General features: G+C 60.3%; 1 protein-coding gene across 1 annotated transcript; it reads right to left on the bottom strand.

Annotated features, from left to right (window-relative positions):
- Positions 1-582: 582 nt before the first annotated feature.
- On the bottom strand, positions 583-20,090 carry PEAR1 (platelet endothelial aggregation receptor 1). Its single transcript, XM_055324516.1, has 24 exons — positions 20,003-20,090; positions 12,942-13,068; positions 11,381-11,525; positions 10,677-10,781; positions 10,272-10,372; positions 9,315-9,407; positions 8,834-9,077; positions 8,058-8,178; positions 7,738-7,874; positions 7,447-7,659; positions 7,027-7,201; positions 6,831-6,951; positions 5,930-6,093; positions 5,718-5,820; positions 5,438-5,584; positions 5,183-5,308; positions 3,999-4,127; positions 3,776-3,904; positions 3,398-3,610; positions 3,105-3,193; positions 2,864-2,999; positions 2,611-2,685; positions 2,211-2,444; positions 583-1,760 (listed from the first exon to the last, which is right to left on the bottom strand). The coding sequence occupies exons 3-24, from the start codon at positions 11,476-11,478 to the stop codon at positions 1,609-1,611; spliced, it is 3,105 nt and encodes a 1,034-aa protein (XP_055180491.1). The 5' UTR covers positions 11,479-11,525; positions 12,942-13,068; positions 20,003-20,090; the 3' UTR covers positions 583-1,608.
- Between the last annotated feature and the right edge of the window lie 7,883 nt (positions 20,091-27,973).

The raw sequence follows: 27,973 nt of genomic DNA on the forward strand, positions 1-27,973 counted from the left end.
GGGTGTGGAACATCCCAGGGGCGGGGCCACAGTCGGGGCGGGAGCGGAGCCAAGGATGGAGCCCGAGGGAGGAGCGGGGCCGGGAGCTCTCCAAATGCGCACAGGAGGCTACAGCCCTAGAGAGTGGAAATCCTGTTAAAGATCGCGTCAGTCGGAGGGATCTAGGCAGGGAGAGTTGGGTGGGGGCAGATCCACTTTCTGGGGTCTGCTCTCCTGTCCTGAAAGAAGAAGGCTCCTGTTGGAAAAGGTGTGGCGCTGGATTTCTATTCTCTGCCCATCGAATTAGCCTCTGGGAGGTGCGGGCAGTTGGTGGATCCGGATTCAAAGTCTGTCCCACGTGGGCAGGCCCCCTCTCCTGTCTGCCTGGCCGCCTCCAGCCTCCACAGCCCGCTGGTTCTGCTCACCTTCCGGCATTCCCAGCACCTGCCCTCCTCCAGGCCTTTGCAACGCTGGGCGTGGACAGGCCACCCCTGGGGAAGACCTGACTTATGCGGTCTATGCGCTCAGGGTGTACAGTCTGCCCGCACTGGAGCACTTACGCAGCACTTTCCACTGGTATTTTCAGATCGCTCAACCACTCAGTCTTTTGCGGAACATTTATTGAGTGCCTACTGTGTGGCAAGGGGAACCAATATTGAGCATAATACATGATTCCTGCCTTCAGAGAACCTACAGTCTGGTGAGGGAGGCAGAGATTAATCAAAAGATCACATAAAGAAACCACCATTCCAGAGAGGGCTAGTACCTGAAGGCCTCCTGCAGGCATCCACGAATGCATTCAGGTGTGACCTGTGCTGTGTAAGAGAAGTGCTTCCATGAGGAGAGAGGTGAAGGACCAACAGCGGTTAACAGGTAAGTGGAAGAGAAGAGGACTGAGTGTGCAAAGTCCCTGTGGTAGGAAGGACTGTGGCTAGAAGGAGGACCTGGAGCGCAGGGTGACTGCAATGGAGTGACAGCGAACACAGTTCAAGGTGAGGCTGAAGAAACAGACCCGGCCAGCAGAGCCCCTAAAGCCCTTGGCTGTTTTGACTCTGGCGAGAGAGCCATGGGGCGCCCACTCATGAAGACTTTCAGACAGAGGTTGCCTAACCACCTCGTACTCTGAGCAGGCATTGGAGCAGGTACCAAGTGATGCAGGGAGGCCAGTTAGCTGGGTTTGGGCTGCCTCTCGACTACACACTGAGTGTCTCCAGGACAGGCTGTGTGTAGAGAAGCCCTCTGAAAACACACACACACACACACACACACACACACACACACAGCCCCGCCTGGGAGTGCACAGAAAAGGAACCCAATATACATTTTTTTACATTAATCTGCAATCAGACTTTTCTAGCAACATTCATCCCACCAGTTTATGTACGAGGGCCCTGGGGCCTTGGGAAGCAGCAGGCCCGGACACACAGGAAAGGGAACGTGGGCTTCCCGCGGACCAGGGTCTCCCATTCTGTAACCTAGGAGCCAGGCCCTGACTCCTCAGCATCCACTGCCTCTAGTAAACGTGTCCGTGTTCACGGCCTGCCAGTCCTCTCCCTGCTCCTGGCAGGATGGCAGGCTCTGTCCCCAGCCTTGGGCAGCAAAGAATGGTATGCGTGCCATCCTGACTCCTCAGCGGTCCTGGCGCCGGAGTGGGGGTGACGGGGGATGGCGTACTGGAGGCAAGTCATAGTGTCCAGGGATGTGGCTGTTCTTCGGGGAGTCGTAGTGGCCAGGGGGCAGGCCCGGAGGCAGTGGGGGCTGGGAGCCCACAGAGTCTCGGTCTGGGGACAGAGAGGGGGTAGGATGGGAGGTGGATCCTCCCTTCTCCTCCCTCCCCCCTCCTCCCCTCTGCTGCCTCTCCTGCCCACAGATAGACAGATGGTGCCTGGATGCAGGCCAATTGTTCATGTCCTCACCCTGACCTGCCCCCCTCAAAGGATGAGGACACTGTGCCACCAACCTGTGTCACTGTGTTCCCCTCTTTTCTGGGTACTGATCCTACAAGTCAGGTCCTGTAGGACCACCATTTCAAATCCTCAGCCCTGTGAGGTAGGAACCACTGCTCCTAGGAACCAGGACTTTGCCTGGTATGAGCCCAAGTCTGAGCCCAAAGTTCATGCTCCTGCTGCCACACCGTGGCCCCTCCTGGGCTCTCCTCCCCTGACCCTTCCTTCCCCCTCCCTCATCCTGGTTACCTCGAGCCCCTGCCCCAGCAGAGAAGGGGGGCTCACCGTAGGTCAGAGGACTGGGCTGTTCATAGGTGCCACTGTCTCTCTGTGGCTGGGGGTGTCGCCGCCTCTGGCTGTCCCGGAGCTGAGGGGGCTGCCTGGGGGGTGACCCTGAGGGTGGGCCTTTCATCTCCACATAGCTGCTCTCCCAGGGGTTCCCTAGGAGGCTGGGCAGGTCCCGGATGGTGGCATAGGGGTTTTCACTGCTCAGGGAAGCCACGCTGGCCCCCAGCTCCTCTTCAGAGATGGGCCGTAAAGAGAGAGCAAGGTAGTCAGGCTCTGTGGAGGCCATGGCTCCTCACCCTTATCATCTTAACCAACTGAATGGAGCCTACATGGTCTGAATCCAGGCCATGGCTCCTCACCCCCAGCTCAGCCCCCTCCTTCGCCCCTGTGCCCATACCTTTGCTGGAGAACAGACCTGGGCCACCATTGCTACCGTGGTTGTGGCTGTAGCTTCGGTCCAGGCGGCCACTACCTGAGAAGGAGGAGGAGGAGGAAGCATTGGGTGATCAGACTCTGCTCTCCTTTCCAGGCTCCCACCTCCTCTGGAACTGGAGCCCAGACCCCTTCTGCAGAGATCCATACTCAAGTGGGGCAGGAGGCTGGGCTGCCCTGGCCACCCTCACCAGGGGCCCCGGCCTCCAGGCTCTTACCCCTGTCCAGGGGCCCCGGTGGGGGCTCCCGGCGGTGCTTCCAGTCAGCAGGCAGGGTGGTGTGGTTTTCGTGCCCATGAGCTCCCCCTGGCCGTTCAGGGACTTGAAGGCTGGCGAAGAGCTGACTGCCTGGAACCTAGTGGAAGGGTTGGATAGGGAAAGTAACATGCCAGGATGGAACTTTCCAGAGAACTAGGTCTGTGCCCACCCCTCACAGTGCATCCCCTCCACCAGCACTGACCTTGTTAGGAGGCGGGGGATTCGGGGAACACTGTGACAGGGTGTGATAGCTGGGGTTAGAGTAGTAGTGGCTGTAGCTTGGAGGGACATCTGCATGAAGAGATACAGATGCATGGTGACCTGGCCAGGCAGAACAGGCCTCAGCCCAGGAGAGCTGCTGTCCCAGCAGATCAGCAGTTGGTCTCTCCGACTTCTCTTCTCCCTCCAAGTCCCCACTTCCCATATCCCCCCTGCCCCCACCCGCCTGGAGCCTATAAGCCAGCCTTTCACGTGTGCCCTGCTGGGCCAGCTTACCTGGCATGACATACTCGGAGCTGTCCAGGCGCCTGCTGCTGTAGGCGACAGCCAGGTGTTGGTGCTCCTTGCCTTTCTGCCAATGGCGGTAGCCAATGAACAGTGCCAGCAGGGCCACCACCAGGGACCCAAGCACTGCGATGCCAATCACCGCCCCCAGCGAGTTATAGGCCACTGGAGAGGTAGGCATCATGGTGAAGGGCTCCTGGCTTCCTAGGAGGATAGGATGGCCACTTAACATGGTGTCTGGGCTCTGCTGGTGAGCATGGGGTGTGTGCAGAGGAGAGGCCCCAGTAGGGAGGCAGGGAAGATGAAGGATCTGGGTCCTGGTTCCCTGGGGACACCGCGGAGGAGGAGGGGGGCTAGCAAAGAACTCACCAATCCTGCAGGGGGCACCACTGTACCCCGGGGGACACAGGCAGGCCCCAGTCTCCGGGTGGCACCTCTCTCCAGGACCACACTGGCAGAGCTGGGAGCAGTTGGCACCAAACATCCCAGGAGAGCAGCCTGGGAGAGGGACAAGAAGGCAGGTGGGGTAAGGGGCAGAAACCTGCAGTCTTGGGGCTTGGGTGCAGGGCATGAGTTCCCCTTCCATTGGTACCTTCCAAGCAGAGGTGTCCAGTCCAGCCTGGAGGGCAGGAACAGCTCCCATGTTGAGGGTGGCAGGTCCCCCCATGGCGGCACAGGCAGGGCTGGGCACAGTTGGCTCCCCAGCGGCCTCGAGGGCATGCTGCAGGAGACAAGTGGTGGTCTGGAGGGGCAGGGCAAGCCCCTACTGGATGAATCCTCAGCTCCCAGCATCACCGAATCTGCTCAGGGTTGGTCTCTCTGGGACACCAAGGTTTTGAACCACAGCTGCACACCGATGATTCACAGATGCTCATCATGTGCCCAGCTGCCCACTGAAACCTGCACTTGGTTATCTAATGGCCATTTCAAAATCCCGTGGCCAGGACCAGACAACCACTCTTCTATACGATCCTGCGTTGCTTAGCCTTGGATTCTTTTTTCTCTTTAACACAAGAGGGAAGTAAGCACCCATACTATCTGAGGTATAACCTTGGTATGCCTGACATTAGTGAATCCCCTAACGGTCAATGGAAGTGAATTCTATGGCGACCTCCCTGCCCGCCACCTCTGAGCCCACAGCCAGCCTCTTCTGGGTCACAGCTTCTCATTTCTCCTTTCTAATGCTTGTCGTACTTGGTTTTTGGACTAATCTGTTCCATGATGTTCTTTATATATTTACATGAGGAAGAAGCCACATACAAATATAAATTGAAGGGGCGCCTGGGTGGCTCAGTCGATGAAGCATCTACCTTCAGCTCAGGTCATGATCCAGGGGTCCTGGGATTGAGCCCCACTTCGGGCTTCCTGCTCAGCAGGGGGTCTGCTTCTCCCTCTCCCTCTGCCCCTCCCCCCTGCTCATGCTCTGTCTCTCTCAAATAAGTAAATAAAATCTCTAAAATAAATATAAATAAAAAAATGCAGAGGCAAAAAAAGAACATGTCCAAAACCAAGCTTAGGGATCTCCCCATATCCAAATAATGCCCTTCCCAGGCTCCCCTGCAGAAGAGCAGGAGACTTGTCCTCCTGACCTGTTGTTCACTGCTGTACCCCGAGTACTCAGGTGATTATATAATGCTTGTACTGTTTATATAAACTATTGAATCAAAGTGGGCCCAGAGGCTTTTATACCCCAAAGCAGCAGAACAGAAGCCTCTGGTCCTCAGCCTACCTGTCAGCTGCCCACACATGCGCTCTCACACACAAGCCGCCACGTACATTGGGAGCAATTGGTCCCTGTCCAGCCAGGTAGACAGTAGCAGGTCCCATCTGAGGGGTTGCAGGAGGAGTGGTTGGCACACTTGCAGGGCACACAGCGTTTTCCATAGCGGCCAGGCTGACAGGCTGGAGGAAAGAGGCCAGTGGTGACTTGGGGTAGAAGAAACTAAGAGGGGTACCCGCAGGGGGCTTCTGGCATCTGAAGTTGAACTGCACCCTCCTGCTGGCAAGTGGAGGAAGGAGAGGGAGCCTCACATCTCTGGCAGGAGGGGCCTCGGAATCCAGGGGTGCACACACAATTGCCATTTTCGGGGATGCAGGTGCCCCCATTCTTGCAGGTACAGGTGTTACTACAGTTGGCTCCCCAGAAGCCCTCGGGACAGGGCAGGTGACAGCGGGTACCTATGGGAGAGAAGGGGAGAATGAGCCTGGCCAGGCCTCCCCACTTCCACAGGGGCTCTTCTGGATACATTTCCTGTAGAATATATCCCCCAATTCTGCTGTGGGACTGGGGCCGGGACCCCTCAATGCTCACCTGTCCAGCCAGCCTGGCACTGGCAGTGTCCATGAACAGGGTCGCAGCCATCAGAGTGGTCACAATCACAGCGACTGGCACAGCCTTCTCCAAACTGCCCCTTCTAGGAGAGTGAGTAGAGGGCAGCGCAGGCCAGTCAGTCAGCTGGGGCTGGGGTAGGGGGTGGCTATGACCTGCCCTCCCCTAGGCAGACCAGGCTGTTGAGCACTTACCGGGCAGGGGAGCTGGCAGTGGGTCCCATGCCACCCAGGGGTGCAGGTACAGGCTCCAGTTTGGGGGCTGCAGGCTGCCTCGTGGGCACACTGGCAGCTGGCATTGCAACCGAAGCCCCAGGTTCCAGGCGAGCAGGGCACAGAGCAGTTACCACGCTGCCAACCTGGAAGAGGGGCCCTGCAGGTAGGCATGGGGATCCAGCCCGGACCCTGAGCAAGCACACATACGGGGCATCGGCTGTGTGGGGCTCTGTGCTAGGAGCTGGGAGTGGAAGTGTGGGTGTTCAGGGCCCAGGCAGGAGGCAAGCATGTGCACCGGTAGAAGCTGGGAAGACGCTAGGTGGCTGCCGGTGGTGCATCACCCCCTTCTGCGGCCTGCCTCTCCTGCAGAATGGTGAGGCTTGGCAGAAAATCCAAATGCTTAGAGCAAATCCCAAGCCTGGTAACTAAATGAGTTAACGCAGATCACGTGTAAGACTACGGGGAGGTGTGGGGACTGGAGGTTGGTTAAATATCACAGAGAGCCAGCCAAGTACCACAAATCCGCGTCAGAATCCAGCCTCCAGGTGGCCAGCGGGCCTGGGGCGGATCTCAGAAGCCCTTCCCGGCCCTGCCCTTGTATGGTTCTAGATGACCGAGGGTGAGGCATGCTCGCCCGAAAGGGGGCTTCTGACTGGGCCTTTAGGCACCAGGAGGATTTTTGTGGTTGAAGAAAAGCAAAGTGGATATTCCAGGAAGGAAGTAGCCTGGCTACTTTCCCACCGTCCAGCTGCTGCCCGGGGGCTCCACCCTCACCCTGCAGCCTCTCCCCTGCCCCGGGTCCGCCCCTGCCCTTGGGCCCTCCTTCGTCCCCGTGGCCCTGCCCCCAAGCCGCCCCTCCCCGGAGGCCCCGCCCCATTACCCTCCTTGCAGACGCAGGCGCCGTCTATGGGCGAGCAGGCGATGGCGTTGTCGCAGGAGCAACGCGCGGAGCAGCCCACTCCGTAGGTGTCGGGAGGGCAGAGGCTGGCGCAGTGCGGGCCCTGAAGGCGGGGGAGGGGGCCGTGAGGGGGCGGCCCGGCCCCCCCGCCCGCCCCCGGGCCGTCGCCGGGCCTCACCGTGTAGCCGGGCGCACACCGGCACAGGCCGCTGTCGGGCTGACACACGCCGCCGTGCAGGCAGAGGCAGTGCTCCTGGCAGCCGGGCCCGTGCGTGTCCTGCGGGCAGCTCTCGTTGCAGTACAGGCCAGCCCAGCCCGGCAGGCACGAGCACTCTCCGCTCATCGGGTGGCAGCTGTGGCGGGAGCGGGCGCCGTCTGACCGGGTCGGAACGCGCCTGCCCGGCCTCCCCGGGGTCCCCCGCCCCTCGGGCGCTCGGCGCGGCGGACGCGGGACTTCACCGAACCGGGGGCGGGGGGCCGTCCTGAGCGCGCCCCCTCACTCGTGCCCGAGGCCCCCCCCCCCCGCCCCCTGGCCAGCCTCCGCGGCTTCAGCACCCAGGCGGCTCCCACTGGCCTCCGACCCTCGGGCGCGGCCCACCTGAGGCTGTGCTCCGGGTCGCAGGTGCAGGGCTCCTGGCAGCTGAGGCCGTAGAGGCCGTCGGGGCAGAGGCGATCGGCGCAGCGGTGCCCGGTGAAGCCGTGCTCGCACAGGCACGCGCCGTTGGCGGGGAAGCAGCGAGCGCCCAGGGCGCAGTCGCATGTCTCGGCGCAGTCCTGGCCGAAGCGGCCCACGGGGCACTCCTCCTGGCACCTGGGCGCCTGCTGAGTGAGCCTGGCGGCGCCCACACCACACCCACCCGCCGCCACTCCCCACCGCAAAGCCACTCACCGATCCCCCGTGTAGCCTGGAGTGCAGCGACACTGCCCGGTGAACCGGTCGCAGAGGCCACCGTTGTGACAGCGGCACTCCTGGGAGCAGTTGGGTCCGTGGAAGCCCTCCGGACAGGGCAGGGAACAGATGGTGCCCTGGAGACGTGGAAAATGCACAGAGCCCCAGGCGCCAGGACCCTCCCAACAGGCAGGGGACCCCCTGACTCCCCCGGACCTCGGACCTCAAACCTCTACGGGTCAGGGATCCCATCCCCTTCACACAGCCTCCTCCCAGCCCTGCTGAGAACCACCCCATACCCGCAGGCCCAGCCTTCTCACCATCCAGCCGGGGGGGCAGCTGCAGGAGCCCTGAGAGGCCTGGAAGACACCCCCGTTGTGGCAGGGATAGGTGCTGGGGCAGGAGAATCCACGGGTGTCCCGAAGACAGGCCACCTCACAGCTGCTGGGCAAAGCAGCCGAGGTCAGCATGTGCCACAGCAACACCTGCTTCCCCTTTGCCTCCAAGGGCTGCCACCTGCCCACTTTTCTGGGAGCTAATCCAGAGGCCTCAGAGCTCAGTGAGGCATCCAGCCTTCCTGTCCCCTCCCCCTTCCCTGTTGGGGACCACAGGAATCAGAAAGCTAAAGGTTTCTGGGACCAGAAATGGCGCAGAACAGCCAGCAGCACCAAATGGGGTAGGGCACTGGACCTGCACCCCTACTCCTGCTGTCACCTCTGGGGGAACGCTTCTGCCTGCCATAGCCTTTCTGTCCCAGAGGAGCCCCTCAGGATCTCTACCTAGTGCCTCTCCCTCACACCGCCCACGCCTCCTTGCAATGGGCTTCTGTGGGACCCTGTCTCAGCCCCACCTGGCGACACATGTTCACACACATGCAGGCTCAGGCCATCTTCATAGCGAGCCTTCTAGGTGGAGGATACTGTTGCCCTCTTACACATGGGAAGCAAGCACGTGAACAGTCAATGATTCGTTCAAGGTCCCTCAACTAGCTAGTGGCAGAGTTGGGATGAGGACCTTGGCCTCTCCATTCTGTCCCGTTTGGGACCCAGTCTGAGTCCCCTCATATCCCCATGTATGCCTGCGACCCATTGTGCACCTGGGTCCAGTTCTCTCCAGGGGGCAGAAGCAGGCTCCAGTCTGGGGGTCACAGGGTGCTCCATGGCACTGGCAGCGCAACTGGCAGGCAGGGCCATACTGGCCGGGGTGGCAGGGCTGGAGGCAGTGTGGGGGTTGTAGGCCAGAAGGGCAGAGACACGCTCCACTCTTGGGGTCACAGGAGCTGCTGTTGCCGCAGTGGCAGGGCTTGTCACACTGTGGCCCCCACATTCCTGGGGCACATGCTGTGGGATGAGGGTAGAAGGATGTCACCAGGGGCTTGCCCCCTCCCCAGCGTCCACTCAGTCCCTGCTCTGTCTCCCAGCTGGCCCCCCTAACCCATGCCCTGTACCACACCCCCAGAAGAGGCAGCTAGCTACCATGGAGCTCTTGGGGTACCTGTCCTAGGGGACCAAGCACCTGTGAGCAGTGGGGAGGGTGCTGCCCAGGGTCCTGTGTCCCTGCTATCACCAGGCACTCACCACTGGAACAGTCGTCACCCCGCCAGCCCTGCGCACACTGGCACCGATTGGGTGCCACACAGCGGCCATGAACGCACTCCTGGGCGCAAAGTGCTGGGGCAGAGATGGAGCGAGTGAGAAGTGCTTTCCCTGCCCTCAACCCCCTCTCCTCCCTGGAAGCTCAACCCCACCCTCCTCTGCATGGGGCCTGGTAATCCCCCCCCAGCACTTCTTTTTTTTTTTTTTTTTTTAGGATTTTATTTATTTGACAGAGACAGCAAGGGTAGTAAGAGAAGGAGAAGCAGACTCCCCACTGAGCAGGGAGCCCAATGGGGGACTAGATCCCAGGACCCCGAGATCATGACCCAAGCTGAAAGCAGACGCTTCACCAACTGAGCCCCCCAGCTACCCCACACACACCAGTAGCACCTCTGCCTCTAAGAGGTGCCACAGAATAGTGAGGGCCCACATCTCAGGCCAGAAGTGGACCAGAGCTCAGAACTGCAGGCTCCCCAGCCCCGCTCTGTGACGTTCTCCAAGCATCTTGTTAAGGAAATGGAGAGGGGACACTCAGGTAGGGACCAGACATGGCTGCTGTGCAGAGCAGGGTGGGCAGAGGGGGCAGGTGGTCAGAGGTCTCTACAGGACTGAGGGAAGGGGAGAGGGCCCAAGCAGATTCTGGTCGGGGGGTTCGGGGTGGGCTGGAGAGCCTGGGCAGTGACAAGTCAAAGACAGCAGCAGAGAGGGCCAGGAAGAGACAAAGATGGGCCCAGACCCATGGTGACAGAGAAACACAGGCAGCCCAGAGACAGACGGACATGCAGAGACAGACTGCACAGTGGAGAGCCAGGCAGAGAGGGCAGCTGCTGTCCTAAGGGGACAAACCCAGAGGGGACGGGGAAGAACTAGGAAGGGTGGGCCAGGACCCCACACCCCACGGCCCCAGCTACCACCACCCTGCCCCCACCCAGGACTCACGGACACAGGTGCCCCTGCTCTCATAGAAGCCCTGGCAGCACTGCAGGCGCTTCCGGTGGTCTGTCTTCACCACCTGGCGGTACACTGTCCGGTAGACAACTCTGGGAGAGACCCCAACGGTGGCCCTCAGTGCCCCCGCTGAGGCCAGGCCACCCACCCCACCACAGTGTGGCACTGGGGAAGGCCCAGGGGAGCACAGGAGCGCTCCCTCATTGCCCCCTCCCTGACCACACGCACACACACAGGCATGCAATACCCCACGCATGCACACACACCCCACATGAGCTCCCCAAACCATCCCTTGAGTGCTTTGAAGCCAGAAGTGTCCTCTGCACTCCAGAGTCTTAAGAAGAGATGAGGGTGTGCAGGGCCAGGGCCAGCTGAAGGGAACAGACGGGCACTCACGTGGGCTGGGGGCAGGTGTGGGGGCTCTCCCAGGGCCGGTCACAGGGCTCCGAGGGGAGCTGGCTGAAGGGGCGGGTGTGGGACTCCTTGGTGGTGGTGGTGAAGCTGCAGGACGGGATGGGGTAAGGGGCCAGTGTAGGAGGCTGACACAGGGCACTCAGGAAGCAGGGGTATGAGGGCTGGACCATGGTGGGGCATGCTGCCCCTAGATTTGGGGTTGCCCTAAGCCTAGGGTGAACCCTGATCCTGGCCCCCTCCTTCTGGAGGGGGTCCTCCCAGATTGGAATATTCCAGGGACATCACTATCATTGCCCCCTCCTCACCCTATAGGACCAGAGCCTTTCATCTTGCCCTCCTCCTCCTCCTTACATGGGAGATTGAGCTAGAACTGATTTCTGGGCCCAGCTGATGGAGAAGGGTCGACCCCCCGTGCCCCGCCTCCCGCCAGGCCTCATTCCCCCAACTCTGTCCTCTCTGCTCCCCTGGACCAGACCCCTTGCTTGCTCCACAGTGAATGGCTCCCACCCTGTGCTTTGTCCTGCAGCCAGCTTCCCACAGGGACAGGGGACGGGGACAGGAAAGGACAGGGTCAGAGGCAGCCTATGAGGGGGGCAGAGAGCGCGGGGGGGGGGAGGCAGAAGTAGGAGGGAAAAGGAGACCCAGTAGGCCATAGGGGAGCTGGGGAAGCAGTGAGGGCCCCTCACCTTTCCCAGAAGCTGCAGGTGTTGGGGTCACTGGGGTTGAGGGTACCAGCCAGCCCCAGGCCCAGGGCCAGGAGGAGGGAGCGCAGAGGTGGTGGCATCGCGGAGGCTGGGCGCCAGGCGGACTACAGGTACTACAGCTACAAGCCTGGGGGGACCAGCAGCAGGTGTGCAGAAGACCCAAGGCTGCCTGGCCCCATGCCCCGTGGGCTCTGTCCCTCAGGTCCTGTTCCTGACCAGGTGGCTGTTCCCTCCACCTGGCCATCCTCCCTCCATTCTTCCCCTGACTCCTCACCCCTGAAAGTCTCCCTCAAGTGATGCCCCTCCTCTGCAGATTGCCCCCCATCCCTCCCGCACCCTTCGCTCACACCCAGCCCAGTGCCTCTGGAGGCAGGGCTCCTGCCCTGTACCTCTGAGCCCCAGGGCGCAGCCCAGCCCCTCCCCTGGGCACTCTGCCACTGGTATACCCAGGTACCAAACTGCAGCGGGTGGGGATGTCATGAGGGAAGCCCACTGGGGCTCAGCTGGAGTGAGAATTCGCACTCTCAGCAGTCCATAATGGAACCCCACTGCAGGGGGAGCTTCCTGTCACTGCATGCATGCAGGCGGGGCCAAACCCACTCTGATGCAGCAGGGAGCCCATGGCAAAGATGGGTGGGAGGAAGGCTGGTCCAGACAACCTTGAAGGGGTGCCTCCTAGCCCCGGTGGGGAGGAGGAGTTTGCTGGTGGTACTGTAACTCAGCGGGCTCCCAGGAGCCAACTGTGCCCACCTCTTCCAAAGTCCCCAGCCAGAGAGGACGCACTAGCAGTCTGAAATCAGGCTGGGGGTGATTTACACCAGGGACACAGACACACCAGGGGCAAGCTCCCCTCCCCACCTGGCTAGAGGCAGTGGCACTTGCCAGAACACCATGGTCCCCAAGTCCCAGGGCTATCTCCTGCCTGAGGAGGTCCCCAACCCTGCCTCAGATTTAAGAGCCCCCCTCATGCACCCCCCCACCCCCCCCCAGACCATCTGGAAGCCACTCCCCTCCCCACGGCCTCCAACCGGCCTCGCCTGCCCACGCAATGGGTGGGGAGCCCACCGGGAGGGCAGGCAGCAGGTCAGGACCTCAGCTGGGTCTGCTCTGCTCCTGAGCTGGGGAAGGGCTGAGCTCCTTGAGCACCCACCCCCGCAGCTCACATTCTGTGTTGAGAGCTCCCTGCTCCCTGCCTCCCTGAGGCGCCCACATCTGCTAGTGATTTTCCCTAAGAAGAGAAAGAGGTCGTGGTTGCTGGCCCCCCTGTCCCCCTGAGAATCTCTGGAATGCCTGCTGCCTGGCCCCACCCTCTGCCCCCCACCCACACACTTCCAGGGTCCCCGCAGCCACCCCTTCACCCACCCTCCAGGTCGGAGTGAGAGAGATGCCTGATGTGACCTGTATCACCCTCCACCGCCTCCCACCACCTCCCGCTGCTGTTGCCCAGGCTTCCCACCCTGCAGTCCCCTGGCCGGTGGCCCCGTTACTGCAGGCCCAGGGCACACGTCCCCCTCTAGCCTCCATCACTCCTCAGGTAACTCACCAGGCCTCTGCGGCTTCCTGCAGCCTGAGCCACTCAGATGAGCTGGGGGCAGGGCAGCTCGGCCAGACCCCAGGGCCTGGAGGGCCAGACAGTGTCCTGGGGGATCCCAGTGCTCAGGATATGGAGCCTGAAAACAGGAAATAGAGGCTGGCTAGAATGAACATACATGGGGGAGGGCAGCAGGGAGTGGGGTCGTGGGACACCATGCCCTCAGAAGGTGGGATGCCAGTGGCAGGGCCAGAAGCCTCCCTCCAGGAGCTGCCTCCTGAGCTGAGCACCCTGGCCCCCTCTGCAGGGCTGAGGGGGAGGTTCAACCTGTCTCAGAGAGCCAGGCCACAGTCACCAGCATCCTTCAGACAGTACCCAGTCTGTTCCAGGGCACCCCCCACAGCAACCTTTGCATCCCCCCATTCCCCTCCTGAACAGACTTGGCTCCTCCTCCCACCATCCCCAAACTATCCCCTCCACCCCTGCCCTGCACCGCCACCTTTGCAGGTCCAGGGCCCACCTCCATGGCCCCCCATGTGGGCTCCCAGGTGACCTCCTCCCTGCAGGGCCACCCCTGACTGGGCCCCTGCAGGATCCTGAGCCTTCACACACTTCCCATCTCTACCCTGTCCTCTGCCCAGCCCCCAACTGTCCTCAGACTGTGCCTTAGTCTGAATGGATCCAGATCACCCCCTCGTGCCCCCCTCTCAGGGACCTGTGTCCCCAGAGTGTGAGGCTGTAGTGGGACACACACCCCGTGGCAGGTAGGACCTGAGGCAGGGTGAAGGGCAGCAGAGAGCAGGTGGCTACCCTTCACATGGCCCCTCCAGCCAGTCACTGCCTCCTAGGCCAACGTCTAGGGGAAACGATTCACCTGGGGGCTTGAGGAGGTGGGCAGGGGAGTATGAGGAGGGCTTGACCACCCCCTCATCTCCGGGCTGACCCTGGTGATCAGTTGGCTGGCAGGAGGGGTGGGGAGATCATATTCTCCCAAAAGGAATGCATGGGGTTCCCAGAGGATCTGTGAGACCATTCAGGGGTAGGGGGTCCGCAGGGAGGGGAGAGGTGAAGGTGAATCCCAGCAGGGCCTGACTGACCTCAGCCCCTGAGGAGGGAGGAACCCAGACCAGATCCAAGCCGGAGCCCCACCCCAACTGCCTTGCTCCCATCTGAGACTCCCTGAGGGGCTGGGGAATCTGAGGTCCTAGACATCCTTTCCTGATACCCCAAGGTCCCCAGCATTGGGGCGTCCCTGCTTAAACATACCCCTCAATGGCTTGAATCAGACAGCTCTGGCTCCCCAACCTAGTCCTGCCCCAGGGGTACACAACACACTCAGCGGAGGGCGCCCCATCCCCCTCACCATAGACTCCTCCTGCCTGTCACCTTCCCTTCCGAGAATGTCCCATAGCCCCTGGCATCATTTACTGTGTGCAGAAAGGGGGGGAGCCCCACAATGTATATGGGTCTCTTAGAGCTGACCTCCATCCACTGTGGCCAGCAGTGCTGTTTTACAGGTGAGGATGCTGGCAGCAGTGGGTCCCGGCCCCAGGGCCACCCAGCCCACAGGAACCCAAACCCGCTGGCACATGCTCCCAGTGGTTCTCGGCAGCCCAGCCCTGGCGGGGAATCCCAGGGGCTTTGCATCTCTTTGTAACAGTGTCAGTTAAGCAGAGGAAGAGCCTGCCTACCGTTAGTGGGGGCGGTCGGGGGAGGGGAGGGGAGGGGAGGGGGGCTGCCAAGAAAACACATCTGAGGCGTGGGAACTGGGATGTGTCTGCAGTCGGGAATGAGTCGAGCTTTTTCCTCCACCTCAAGATGCAAGGCAGAAGGCAGCTGGCCCTTGGCCAGGCCCTGAGCCCCCAGAGCCCCCCCCCCCCCCCCCTCCGCCGGAGTGCGGAGTGAGTGCGCGGCCTCCAGGCCCACCCGCAGCCTGGCCCCAGCTCTTCTTCGATTCCCTCCAGCGGGGAGTCCTGTCCTCTTGTGCCCTAGCCTCTTAGGAGGAGGAAAATGAATCTGCGTGCGGAATGGGGGAGTTCCTGGTGGACAGAAGGCAGAGTCGAGGGCCTCCCCACCAGCTCACCAGCTCCCCTCTGTAACTTTTCCCTGGGGGGGCAGTGACTCACAGCTCTGAGTCCCCTCCTCTGTAAAAGGGGTTGATAAGTAGCACTTCTCTCTGTAGGACTGTCTGTCCCTGCAGATCAATACAGGAGTTAATACAGATGAAGGTGCTCAATTAATATCCACTGTGTCCAGGATGGGCCTCCCTGCCTCCTGCACCCCATCCCCATCCCCATCCCACTGCCCTTGGCACTGTCATACCCTTTGGGTATTAATTCCAAGAAAAGCTGTTTCTTGTTTTTTTCTTAAGAACCCCCAAGATGATCCGGGAATGGGGCCTTAGCTGCTGACACAGAAGGGAAGTGGAGTGGGAGGGGGCCAGACCCCCCACAAAACCTGATCCCTCAGAACAATGGGCTGTCTGCCAGGTACATCCTTAAGCCAAAGGCAGTTGCTGAGACAGGACGCCTATGTTCTCCTTCCCCCTGCAGCCCCCAGCCTGAGCACCAACCCCTGGTGCCACTGCCCCCCACTTCCATCTCTGTCTCTGTCCCCCTCCCATCTTGGAGTCCCTAGGTTGTCACTCAAAGCTGTGTGATCTCAGGCATGTCAGTTAGCCCTGTGAGCCTCCATTCCCTTGCCTGTAAAATGGGAGTGTGACTGCCACGTCTCCTGGGGTACAGCGAGGGTTGGACCACTACTGCCAGTGACCTCAGCCCGGAAGCTGCCCGGTGGGGCTGCGCTGCTACACAAAGGGATCCCCTAAATTCTAGACTCTCTGCCTCTTTTTGTTTTTGTTTTGTGCTTCATCAAAAATGTTCTGCCCTCACAGTGCCCAGGGGGCTCAGCCAGTAGATCAGCTCAGGTCGTGATCTCACAGTCGGGGATCAAGCCCCACGGCAGGCTCATGCTCAGTGTGGAGCTGGCTTTGGATTCTCTGTCCCTCTTCCTCTGCCCCTTTTCTCTCTCTAATAAATAAAATCTTTAAGAAAACAAACAAACCCTCTCTGCTTCTGCCTTTTTGCCTTTCTCCATCAATTTCTTGGTCTCTCTCCATCAATTTCTGCCTCTCTCTCCTTTCCTAAGTCAAGGCTTCCAGGCATAGTACGGCTGTGTAGTACGTTCACTGCACTAGGGCATGCACCCTTGGGTGTGCAGTGGAAACCACGGGTGCCTTGCCCTGTATCTATCTCCCTTATCTCTCTGTTGCTTTCCTGTCTCTGTGTCTGTTTCTCCGTGCCCTTTCCAAACCCATCTTTGCTACGGAGACAGGATCACTTAGTCCCCCCAATTCAGCCGGTAGACCTCAGTCTGCAGGCCCCTCCCTGCCTCTGCACAAAGGGACGCATCCTGACCCAGTGCACCAGCAGCCAGGCCACTTTGTGCCTCCCGCCACTCATGTGCATGTGTCCATGTCGCACACGGCCCCTCCTGCCTCCAGCCAGGCCGCCAGGCCTCCGGCACGCCAGGCATGTCTGCCGGATGGAGAGACAGGAAGCCTGTGTGCTCACTAGAGGCTGGGCGGGAAGGGGGCAGGGGTGAGGGGCTGGCCCTGTGTTCTCTGTGGCTCAGGAAACAGGAGCTAGAGGGTCCTCAGCCCGACTTGTTTACTCATCAGGAAATAGGGAAACTGTGGGGATTCTGATTCACTCAACATCCATCGCATGCCTACTAGAGGGGGGCGCCGGGTGCCGCTCCCAGCCCTGCCACTGCCTGCGGGTGCCCGCCACCGCTGTCCTCACCATGGGAGGACTATGGAAGCGCTGGGGAGCCCGATGTGCTCAGGGCCAAGGGGTCGTCAGCGGCTACAGCAGGATCAGAACCGATTTCAAAGAAAGAAGCACTGGGCAGAGAAGCCCCAGATGACACAGGCTGGGGAGCTACTCCCTGTCCAGTCTGCCCCCACACCACCACCCTCTGACGCCCTCTGTGGCTCCCCACACCATGGAAAGAGCACACAGGAGCCAGGCCCGCCAGGTGTCCACCCTCCAACCTCCTCCGGGATTCAGCATACTTCCCCCATTCCTCCCGGCCTAAGGGCATGGGCCAGTCATGCCCCCCACCCCAGGCTGGCTCAAAACTGCATACAGACCAACACCTCCCTGGACCCCAGCCAAAGGCTTGGCACGCATGTCCCTCCTCTGGAGGGCATGTGGGACTGACCCAGGCCAGTCCAGGGGTCCCTAGCCCGGAAACCTTCAAGCCTGATGGCTGGATCTGGGGTCGGTGTTGGGACTGCAGGTTTGTGCCCTGGCTTCCCTGCAGGCTACAGGACCCTCCATCTCCTTCCTCTCCCAGGGCCTTCCCTCAGCCCCCACACACCTTGGCCATGACACTTTTGATTAAGGATTGTCTCCCCCACTGGAATAGAGCTCTGTGGGGTCTGTGCACTCTCCTGCCTTTCTCATCACTTTCCCCAGCACCCGCCAGCTCCAGAAAACACACTGAGCAGCCAGGCAGGCAGCCAGATGAATACTGAAGCCCCTGCTGACTCCCGCCAGCCTTGAAGTCACTTTGTGGGGCACACCGTGGGTGAGGGAGAGGCATCTGGTGCCCATGGCTTCACCTCAGTTCCTCGGTCAGCAGAACTGGGTCCTCCTTCCAGGGCCCTGAAGGTCATAGAGCCTCCACCCTCATGGCGGGAGTTCCAAGTTCCTAAGGGATGAGTGCACCATGGTGCAAGGCCCTGAGTCACCTGGGGAAGAGGAGGTGTGGCCACACGCCTGAGCTGTTACCCTGTGCCATGGGCCTTGGGCCCTGAGGTAGCCCCACACGTCCCCCCTCCCTGAAATCAGAGGGACTGGGGTCCTGATGCCCCTTGTGAGGGTGGGGTGGGAAGCCGAGGCAGGGGAGGGGACCCTGGAGGCCCCGTGTCAGAGCCCCCCACCTGCCGGTCTCTCTGGAGATCTCTGTCTTGACACATGTGAGTGCTGTGATAGCTATCACCACCCCCTATTGAATGTGTGCTGTGGGCTAGTTGATTTCTAGTCATTCTCTCAGCAATCCTGAAAAGTGGGTGCCATTATGCTTCCCATTTTGTAGATAAAGATATCCCAGAGGAGTTAAGTAATTTGCCTCAGGCCACACAGCCGAGTAAGGGCAGAGCAGGGATTGGCACCAGGGCTACCAAACCCTAAAGTCCATGCTGCCCCTTTGCACCCTCCTTTCCCTCTGCCTCCCCTCTGGTCTTCGGACTGGATTCTCTTTTCTCTCCACCCCTTTCTTTTCTTTCTTTAGGTCTCTGCTCTGTTTTCCTAAGTCTGCCCTTTCTCTCCTCTGGCTCTTGTTTGCCATGTCACTCCATCTCTGTTCCCCTATTTTTGTGTCTATTTCTAGCTTTGTCTCTCCTTTCTTGTCTCCCCTTCCTCCTGCTGGCCTCTCCCTGCCCAATTATGTGCCAGGTTTGGTATCAACATCCTCCTTAAGCTAGCTGGTGGAGCTGGGATGGCTGGGATGGCCAGGCTGGGGTGGTGGAGCTGGGATGAGGGGGCTGGGATGGTGGGGCTGGGATGGTGGGGCTGGGATGAGGGGGCTGGGATGCTGGGGGCTGGGATGCTGGGGCTGGGGCTGGGATGGCGGGGCTGGGATGAATCCAGGGAGGCTGTTTCTCAGTGTTTCCCAGGCCACTCTAAAGAGTCTGGGGAGCACAGTGTGGAGGCGCTGCCTGACTCTTGCACCCTCCTCAGCAGCTGGCGGGGGGGCGGGGGGGGGGCAGGCAGACAGCAGCCCAGTGACCTCTATCTCTGCCTGGAGAGCCCATTTCCTCTTCTGGGAAAGTCTGATAGGGGATGGAATAGGGGGAATGAAGAAGCAGATGCCAACCCTTGGTTTCACCTCCCAGTGAAGACAGGGGGCCAAAGAGGCAGGCCTGGCCTCCACCCAGCTCCTCTGTGCCGGGAAGGGAGCCCCAACTACAGTGGTGAGTGTGCTGGGCCGACTTTGGGGGGCTTCGGGAATGAGAGAGGAGCAGCCAGGGACAGAGGAAGGAGACAGGAGAGCTGCCCCCACACTTGGCTCATGTGGGCACACACACAGATACTAGAGCATGGATTGGGGTGGAGTTCTGAGAATAGCCCCTTGCCTGCACCAGCCCCCCGCTGAGGCCCAGCTGAGGCCAGGGGTGAGAGCTGACCTCTTGCCCAATCCTGCCTGGAGCAGAGGTCCGGCTCAGCCCAAGCCTGGGAACCTCGGGCCAGCACAAGCTGTTCCCCTCCCTGGGGACTGGGGTCACAGCCCAGCCCTGGGAGAGGCCACTTGTAAAGGTCAAAACAGGAGAGTGAGAACCCAGTACTGAAGACAGGCAATGGGGTGGGGCTGGGGGTGGGCTGGTGGGGCCCTGGTCTAGGGGGTGACCACCCCCCAGCCTCACCCCAGCCTTGCCACCTCAAATGATCTGCCCAGCCCAAGGCTCAGTCAGGCTACAGATACAGGAGACCATTGGCCAATTTCTTGTGCCCTAAACTGGTCAAGCGATGAGCGCCAGGGCCCTGCACACCTGGGCCCTTCCCTAACCCTCCCGCCTGTCTGGGAGCCCTGGGCACTAACAAAGCCCTGACCAGGCGCTGTGCTAACCAAGAGGTAAGTTTTGTCCATCTGTGCCTCCAAGAGTCCATGGGTAGGCACCGTGTTCTGAGTCCTCTCCTAGAAAGAGTGGGGGAGGCACAGGGGACTGATGGCCAGGATGGCGCACGGTGGAGATTGGAACTCAAGCGGCCCTGATTCCAGGGTGGGTGTTCCAAAGGCTCCCCTCAGCCCAGGAAAAGGACACGTGCCCCCACTCTCCCGCCAGCATCCCCCTCCCCCCGGAGTCACGCTGGGGGGAGCCCCCCGCCCCCAAGTCACTCCGGGGGCTCGGGAAGAGGCCTCATTGGCATGCCACTTGCGTGCGGTCCGGGGTGGGGGGCACACAGGTGCCCCCTGCCCCTCCGCTGCCCCCACCCTCACGCAGAACTCGCGCCGCGGCCCTCCCCGGGGCAGGGGGCGCAGAGCGAGGGGGGCGCGCGGTCACTCACCTGCCTCTCACTCGGGCTGTCGTCGGCCTGGGGTGGGGAGCGCCGGCGCCGGCCAGGGAGGGGACGGTGGGGCGGCGGGACGGCGGGGAGGCGGGGCCCGCGGCCCGCGGGGCGGGGCGGGGCAGGAAGGGGGCGGGCCCCTGGGCCCCCGCGGGGCAGGAAGTGTGGAGGGGGCGCCGGGGAAGACCCGGACGGAGCGGAGCGGGGGAGGAGGCGGGGGTGCTCTGGGCGCCCCGGAGGGAGATGCTGGGGAAGGGGGCCGCCGGGGGCGGGAGGCGTTGGAGGGGGGGCGCCGGGATCCGGAGGGAGCGCTGTTGGGTGGCAGCCTGGCCGGGAGCGGAGCGGAGAGGGTGGGAAGGGGTCCCCGACCCGGGACCCCCTCGGCTCCCCAGCCGCTGCAGCTTCCGGGGTTGCTCCGCCTCCCGCGCCTCAGCCTTCCAGTCTGCAAAGTGGGGCTGTGCCAGGGGCCAAAGAGCCCGTAGGCGGCGGCACCTTCCCCGGGCGGCCCGGCGACCGCGGGACCGAGGCAGGCCGCTGCCCAGCGTCCCCGGCTCCGCGCCCGCCAGAGGAGCCGGGTCCCGCCGCGACCCTGCGCCCAGCCCCCGCCCCTGCGCCGACCCGCCTGCTCCGGGCGCCACCTGCCGGCCGTGGCGCGCACCCGCACCCCCCCATCCCGACCCCGACACCCCCCCCCCCCCCACCCCGGGCTTGGGACCAAAGTCTGGGCGGACCGACCATTATTGTGACAAGTACCATCTGCCTCCATCCTCGCTAGCCCTTGGGGCGGACTGCGTCACCGGACCCTTAACTCGAGATCGGGTTCACTTACGGGACGAGACGGCTGTCCCGCGCGGCTGGGATGCCACTAAAGTGGCCTCGCAGAATTCTGTGCTTCCCCCTTTTCCGGACTTGCACCACTGGCCACAGCAAAAGCCACACTAGTTCAGAAGGAGCAGGGCAGGAACACCCCCGCCTTAAAGATTTTTAAAAATCAAATTTATTGAGGTATGACTGACGACATACAATAAAAAAATGTACCCCCTTAAAAGTGTACAGTTTGATGGCACTTCTTAAGATTTTCAAAAATTATGGCAAAATCTGCATAACAGAAGTTACCATATTAACCATTTTAAGGCGTACAGTCGGTGGCATAAATACATCCATGTCGGGCACCACCATCCTTCTCCATAACGTTTTCATCATCCAAACCCAGTCTCCATTCAACACTCCCCACGCCTCCTTCCCCCGACCCTGCGTTATTTCTATCCTACTTTCTGTGTCTATGGGTTCCACTACTCTGGGTAGGTGGCCTAAGTGGAATCACACAATATTTGTCCTTTGTGTCTGACTTATTCATTTGGTTTGATGTCTTACTTCAATGAATTTTGACAAATGTGCTACCCTGTGTAACCATCCCTTCCATCAAAATAGCTTTTTAAAAGTAAGCTCTACACACCAAGGGGGGCTCAAATTCTCCACCCTGAGATCGAGCGTGGCATGCTACACTGGCTCAGCCAGCTGGGTGCCATCAACATAATTCATAAGTCCCCAGGGGCACCTGGGTGGCTCAGTCACAACGTTATGAGCTCAGGTGGTGGTCTCCGGTGGTGGATGGAGCCCTGCCTGGGGCTCAGCGCTCACAGAGGAGTGGGCTCCAGAGTCTCTCTACCTCTGCCCTCACATCCCTTTGCAGACAATGCTCCACCCCCACCCCCAGCTCTGTGAAATCTCTGATCTGCTTTCTGTTCCTGTAGAATTGTTTGTTCTAGAATTTCCTATAAATGCATGCACGCCATACTTACTCATTTATTTCTGGCTTCTTTCACTTACCATAAGGCTTTTGAATAGTTCATTGCTCTTTGTCACTGAGTGGCATCCCCCTGATGGATATACCACAATTGGCCTTATCTTTATGCCCCCGTTGCTAGGACTGGCTGTTTGGGTTTTCCGGTTTTGAGCTACTGTGAGTAAAGGTACTCTGAACGTTTGTGCACAAGTCTTATGTGAATATGGTTTCATTAGTCCTGGCAGGTTTTTTTTTTTTTTTTTTAAGTAAACTCTACCCCCACCGTGGTGCTGGAGCCCATGAGCCCACAGTGAGGAGTCAGAGTCACAGGCTCTGAGCCAGCCAGGCGCCCCTGTCCTGGTGGTTTCTTTGGAGTGGGATTGTGGGGTTTAACAGTGACGAATCCGTTATGTATTCTGGTTTCGAGTCCTTTACCAAAAATACGTCCTGAGAATGTTTCCTACCTGCGGGGCTCCTGTCTGAGGGAGACCAGTGGGGTGGGGAGTGCACGCCGCCAGCAGGCGCCGCTCCCCCTGGCACCTGGCTCAAGAAAGGACGCGAAACAGGTTTGCGGGTGGTAGACCAAAAGTCTCCAGGAGGGGGCAGCAGAGACCCGCGCGCAGCTCCCGGTCCGGAGGCCCAAGATCACAGAGTTGCAGCACACCTGAGGCCAGAGGGGCCCTGAAATTCAGCCTTGGGATGCAGCACCTCCTAGGGGCCAACGGGGGACCTGCGCTCCGCCCTCCTCCAACTGCGCAGGTGTTCTCCTCCCTTCATGTTCAGGTTCAGCACGAACCCGGCGCAGCGACTCCTTCCCTCCCTCCCTAGTCTTGCATCTGAACGTTAAACCTGCCCCACCTGGCCTGAGTGTTTCTTTTTTTTTTTCTTAAGGCTTTCTAAAAGTTATTCATTTGAGAGAGACTGAGAGCGAGCCAGAACAGGGGGGAAGGGGGATCCCTGGGTGGCGCAGCGGTTTGGCGCCTGCCTTTGGCTCAGGGCGCGATCCTGGAGACCCGGGATCGAATCCCACGTCGGGCTTCCGGTGCATGGAGCCTGCTTCTCCCTCTGCCTGTGTCTCTGCCTCTCTCTCTCTGTGTGTGTGACTATCATAAATAAATTTAAAAAAAAAAGTTTAAAAAAAAAAGAACAGGGGGGAAGGGCAGAGTGGGAAGCTGACTCTCAGCTCTGCAGGGAGCCCGAAGGGAGATGGGGCTCGATCCCAGGACCTTAGGACCCTGGGGACCATGTGAGCAGAAGCCAGCTGCTTCAGCGACTGAGCCACCCAAGTGCCCAGGCTCCAGGCTCCTTCATTCTTTTGTTCCATAGGCACTGGTCATGTGCTTACCTGGTAATGGTGATGATGATGGCAGCTACTTTTATTGGACAGATCCCACTGATTTCCAGACACTGGTCTAAGATCTTTATATTTTATAACTTACTTAGGTGAGGAATATAAGTTCCCAGTTCTCAAGAGCTCACAAGCTAGTTGGGGATGCAATTATTCATTAATTTGTGGAATAAAGATTTATTGAGTACCTACCGTGTGCAGGCATCGGGGCTACAGCTATGAACAAAATAGAGAAAAATCTCTGCCTAAGCATGGAAGGGGGAAATGAAGCTTACACCCTAGTGGTGGGGCTGGTGGGGAGATGATAAACACACAAAATCTGTAAAATTGTGAGGCATTCCGTGACCAGTGCTAATATAAACAAATAGAGGGAAGCAACACAGGGGCGGGGGTGATAGAGCTGGCGATGCTGGTTTTGGAAAGCTGGTCTGCGAAGGCTTCACTGAAAAGCTAACCTCCAGGTAAAGACCTAGAGGAGATGAAGGAGGCACCCACGCAGATTCTGCAGGGAGGGCATCCAGGCCACGAGAAGAGCAAGTGCAAAGGGCCTGAGGCCAGAGCACATGCCATTTCAGAGACCAGCTAGGAGACTGGAATGGGGTGGGTGTCAGGGACGTGGATGAGTCAAATCCTGTCAGGGTCTTGTCGGCTGTGCTAGGGCTGCTGGGGCTTGTTCTTTGAGAAGGGTTGCCGCTAGGGGATTTGGTACAGAGCAAGGTCAAAATCCAATTCAGGCTTCAAGAGAATAACTGTGGGTTGAGTTGGTCTGAAACGGCTGCAGGGAGCACAGTGGAAGCAAGGAAAACGGGAGGAGGCCACCACACTGAGCCAGGGGTGCAGTGGTGGTGGCCCTGCCAGGGGAAGTGCTGTGCAGTGGGTGATGGGTGGCTCAGGACCCAGGACAGTGCTCACGGAGAGAAGGGGATGAAGAGTGGGGAAGGGGCTGCCAGGAGTCCTAGGGGCTGCATCGAGGACATCGGAGAGGCCTGTAGAGAGTGCCCTGATGTGCTGCCAGCTGAGCATCAGACTGGGCTCTGGGCCTCTTGAGCACACAGCTCACCGCTGCAGGCTGGATGCCCCGCACACCCCAGATGCACTGACAGAGGGAGGGGTGGCCCTTGCCCCATGCGACCCACGCAGCAGCCATCCAGGGTAGGGCTGGGGCGGGTAGGGGGAACCTCAAAGGAAAGCCCAGAAGGACAGAGCCTCATTGCTGCTCATCAAGCTCATCTAGGTGCTTAGCCATGGTGCTGAGGGCACTGGCCAGGATGATGCTCCCCCCCAGGGGTCGTGCCCACCTGCCCCCCCCCCCCCCGTGCCCTCCCAGGTCTTTGGGTGTGAGTGGGAAGGGAGCTCCCCTGGAAAAGGAGCTACAACCCCAGCCTTCTGGCCTGGCCTCCCCTGCTTCCTCAGGCTCCCAGATCTCTGCCCCTGGTGGTCCCCCAGCCTGAATGTGCCCACAGGCCCCCACCCTCTTGCCCCTCCCAGCCCTGACCACGCCAGTTCCTAGCCCTCACCCCTGCACTGGACCTGTAATCACAGCTCAGCCCAGACCCCCTCCTGTGAATAATTGGGGCTGATTTAGGGGAGAGGGGGGCTAATGGAGTTGGTGGGGGGCCACCCTGGTGATGAGAGAGGCAATTAGCAGGCCGGCAGCCTCAGGAATCACCTAATGCACCAGCCTGCAGCAAGGGCGTGGGAGGGGTCAGGGGTAGGCTTGGACTTGGGGAGGGAACCTGGCCCTCCATCAGGATGTTAGCAGGAGGTGGAAGACAGATAGCAGGAGGGACTTCCAGCAAAACAAGGGGGGAGGGGATGGCGGGGGAGGGGACACTATGGAGAGGGAGAGAGGCTGGCAGGGTGAGTCAGGCGCTCCCGCCCCCACCAGCCACCACCACCCCCACCTCGTGCGTGTACATGCCCGCATGCCCACCCCTCCACACACACACACACACTGCCCCAGCTGAATGCTATCCCTCACTGGGGACCAACTCCTGATTAATACCAACATTAGCCCTGAATGCTCTCCCCACCCACCCTCCGCCCCAGCCATGCTGTCATTAATTACCTCCTCTCCCTGCCCAGGCAGAGGGGAAGCCAGCTCCTTGGGGGCAAAAGGAATGAGTCTGACCCCCTGCCCAAGAAGCTGCTCCTGCCCCCTCCTCCCTGCTTCCAAAGGGAAGGAGGAGAGAGGCAGGAAGGCATCCTGAGGAAGGGAGGGAGAGTGTCCTTCTGTCCCCAGCACACCCCGAACCCCCCAGGCCCTCACCCCTGCAAGTCTCACTGCAATTTGAGCACGAGCCCTACTCCTAGAGGTGTTCAGCCAGGGGCTGGAAAACCTCCGGCTGGACAAGGGGGGGCAGTCCAACCCCAGAGCCCCTTCCCCTGCCTTCATCCTTTCTGATTCCACCTTCTGGAACAGGAATTTGCACAGCTGTGTGCAGAGAGCGAATGTTACACAAATCTCCCAGAGGCTGTCACCGGCAAACACAAAACGAGACACACCAGGAGCAAAGCCACCCTGGGGGTGAGGAGATGACATGCTCCCTCACGTGGCACCACCCAGCGCCACACGCAGGGCCACACCAGCAACATCGGGTTCCCAGGAGCAGGAGGTGCTGCTCAGAAGAGGAGGAGGCACCGAGGTGTCCCAGAGCATCCCAGAGCGAGTGGAGGCTCCGCCCCCATGATGGGACCTCCAGCAGGTGCACCTGGGCCTCTGGTATTCCCCCTCTGAGCTGCCACCTTGAATGTCCCCAGCCCAACTTCACTCTCCCCTGCTTCCCTCTCTCCCCCTCCCTCTTCTTTCTCCCTCCTTCTCCTAGCTCTCCCCTCCCTCCCTCTCTCCCCCTCCTTCCCTCTCTCCTCCTCCTTTCCTCCTCCCTCCCCACCCCTGTGTCACACACACATGCACAGACACACACTCTAAAGCAAAGCCCGAGTCTGCCCAGTGTGCTCCTTGCCCTGCTGGAATGAAGTTGGGAGGAGCCCCCCCCCCCCCCAGCCCTGGCTTCCTCATAGCCTTTGTGTCCCACATCCTGTCTCTGCGTATCTCTCTCAGGGAAGACACAGGCACCCTAGCTCCCACTCAAGGATATGGGGTGGAGGCTCCATGAGATTTTTCTGAGTCCCTCTCAACACCCCCGTGAGCCCCGTTATAAGACCAAGTGAGCCTGGAGACCTGACAATCGATATCCCTCAAAGATGAAGATGCTAATAACTTTATCCCCTCTTGTCCTCAGATTCTTGCCTACATTAGCTCTGACCACAGGCCCGGGCAGCTGGGACCTGCAGTGGGCAGGCCTGGAGCTCAGTAACCCCTTCAGATCCAGGTGGGAAGCAAGAGGCTAGACAGCAAGAGGGACTTCCTGACATTCAGGAATGGAATGCCACGGGGATAAGACACAGAAAGCCTCTGAAGCATGTTCCTAACACCTAGATGGATACATTGGAGACCTGACTCAAATCAGTGAGGATTTGTGACCTCCAAAGCACTCCACAGGTGAGCCAAGGTCCATGTCTAATCCCTGAGGGCTGCCAGGAGGAGGCAGACAGGGAAGGGAGGTCTCCCTGGGGAAAATCGGAGGGTTGAAGTTGATGGGGTCGCTCTGGCCCTCCCTCCCTCTACCAGGGCTGTTGGGGCAGCCCAGGGACCTCAGAGGGAGGAAGAAGCCCCTTCCTCACTTCCCACGCCCCACAGCCACCTGAGTCCTCTCTGGAACAGCTGCAGCCAGACGGCTGGTCGGGACCAGGCAGCAAGAGCTTGTCTTCTGTGAGCAATGACCCCGCAGGACACGGCTCCTACCAGCCTGTCCACCTCACTCCTGGCAACCAGGGCCCAGCCCAGACTGAGGCCATGCAAAGGATGGAGAGAAGGAGCAGGACAGAGGAGACAGAGAGGAATGAAACCAACTGGCACCTCCGGCCAGTCTCTGCTGGGAGGGACACACACAGAGGACTTGCTCAAACCTCCAAACAGCCCTGGGAGGTTACTGCTGCTGTCACCCCTGTTCTGTAGACCATGGCACACGGGATAGAGAGGTGGAGTGACTTGCTCAACATCACACAGCAGAACCTGCCACTAGGGCTCCGGAGTCTAGAAGCCTAATGTGTGTGTGTGGGGGGGAGCCCAGACCTGGTGGAAGAGGAAGGGACCCAGTTTAGCTGGGGACTGGCTGCAGCGCCTCAGTCTAGGGCTCAACTGGAGGAGCCAGGGCCCAGAGCACAACACCCGCCCAGCGCTGCTCCTGGCTTGCGGCCTGCCGGCCTGCCGTGTAGCCCAGGCCCTGCCTCTTCCCACCCGAGATGCAGGATGCAGGATGCACGCACAGCTCACAGCGTTTCCCCGCTCTGCTCTGGGGGGCTCCTCCCACTCGGCCCCTGTGGGCTCCTGCTGCAGCCATGGCTGTCCTGTCCCTGTCTTCCCTGGCTCTGGATCCTTCTCTCCCCATGGCTGCAGAGCCTGAGGTGCACAAATGGTGAGGCTTGGAGCCGCTGGGGGGCTGCATGGCCTGGGGGTTCAGCCTGGCTGAAAAGTCGGGATTCCTGGGTCCTGGCTCCTCCAGAGACTGTCGCCCCCCCCTCCCTCCCTGGGCAGCCCGTCCTAGGCCACTTTAGGAATTTGGCAAGAGGGCAGCCCCAGTGGTGCAGCGGTTTAGCGCTGCCTGCAGCCCGGGGTGTGATCCTGGAGACCCGGGATCGAGTCCCACGTCAGGCTCTCGCATGGAGCCTACTTCTCCCTCCCTCCCTCTCTCTCTCTCAATGTATAAATAAATCTTAAAAAAAAAAAAAAGTAGATTATAGGAATTTGGCAAGACAAGCTGCCACACAGAGAGCC

The sequence above is a fragment of the Nyctereutes procyonoides genome, unplaced genomic scaffold, assembly GCF_905146905.1.
Source record: "Nyctereutes procyonoides isolate TBG_1078 unplaced genomic scaffold, NYPRO_anot_genome, whole genome shotgun sequence".
Lineage (NCBI taxonomy): Eukaryota > Metazoa > Chordata > Mammalia > Carnivora > Canidae > Nyctereutes > Nyctereutes procyonoides.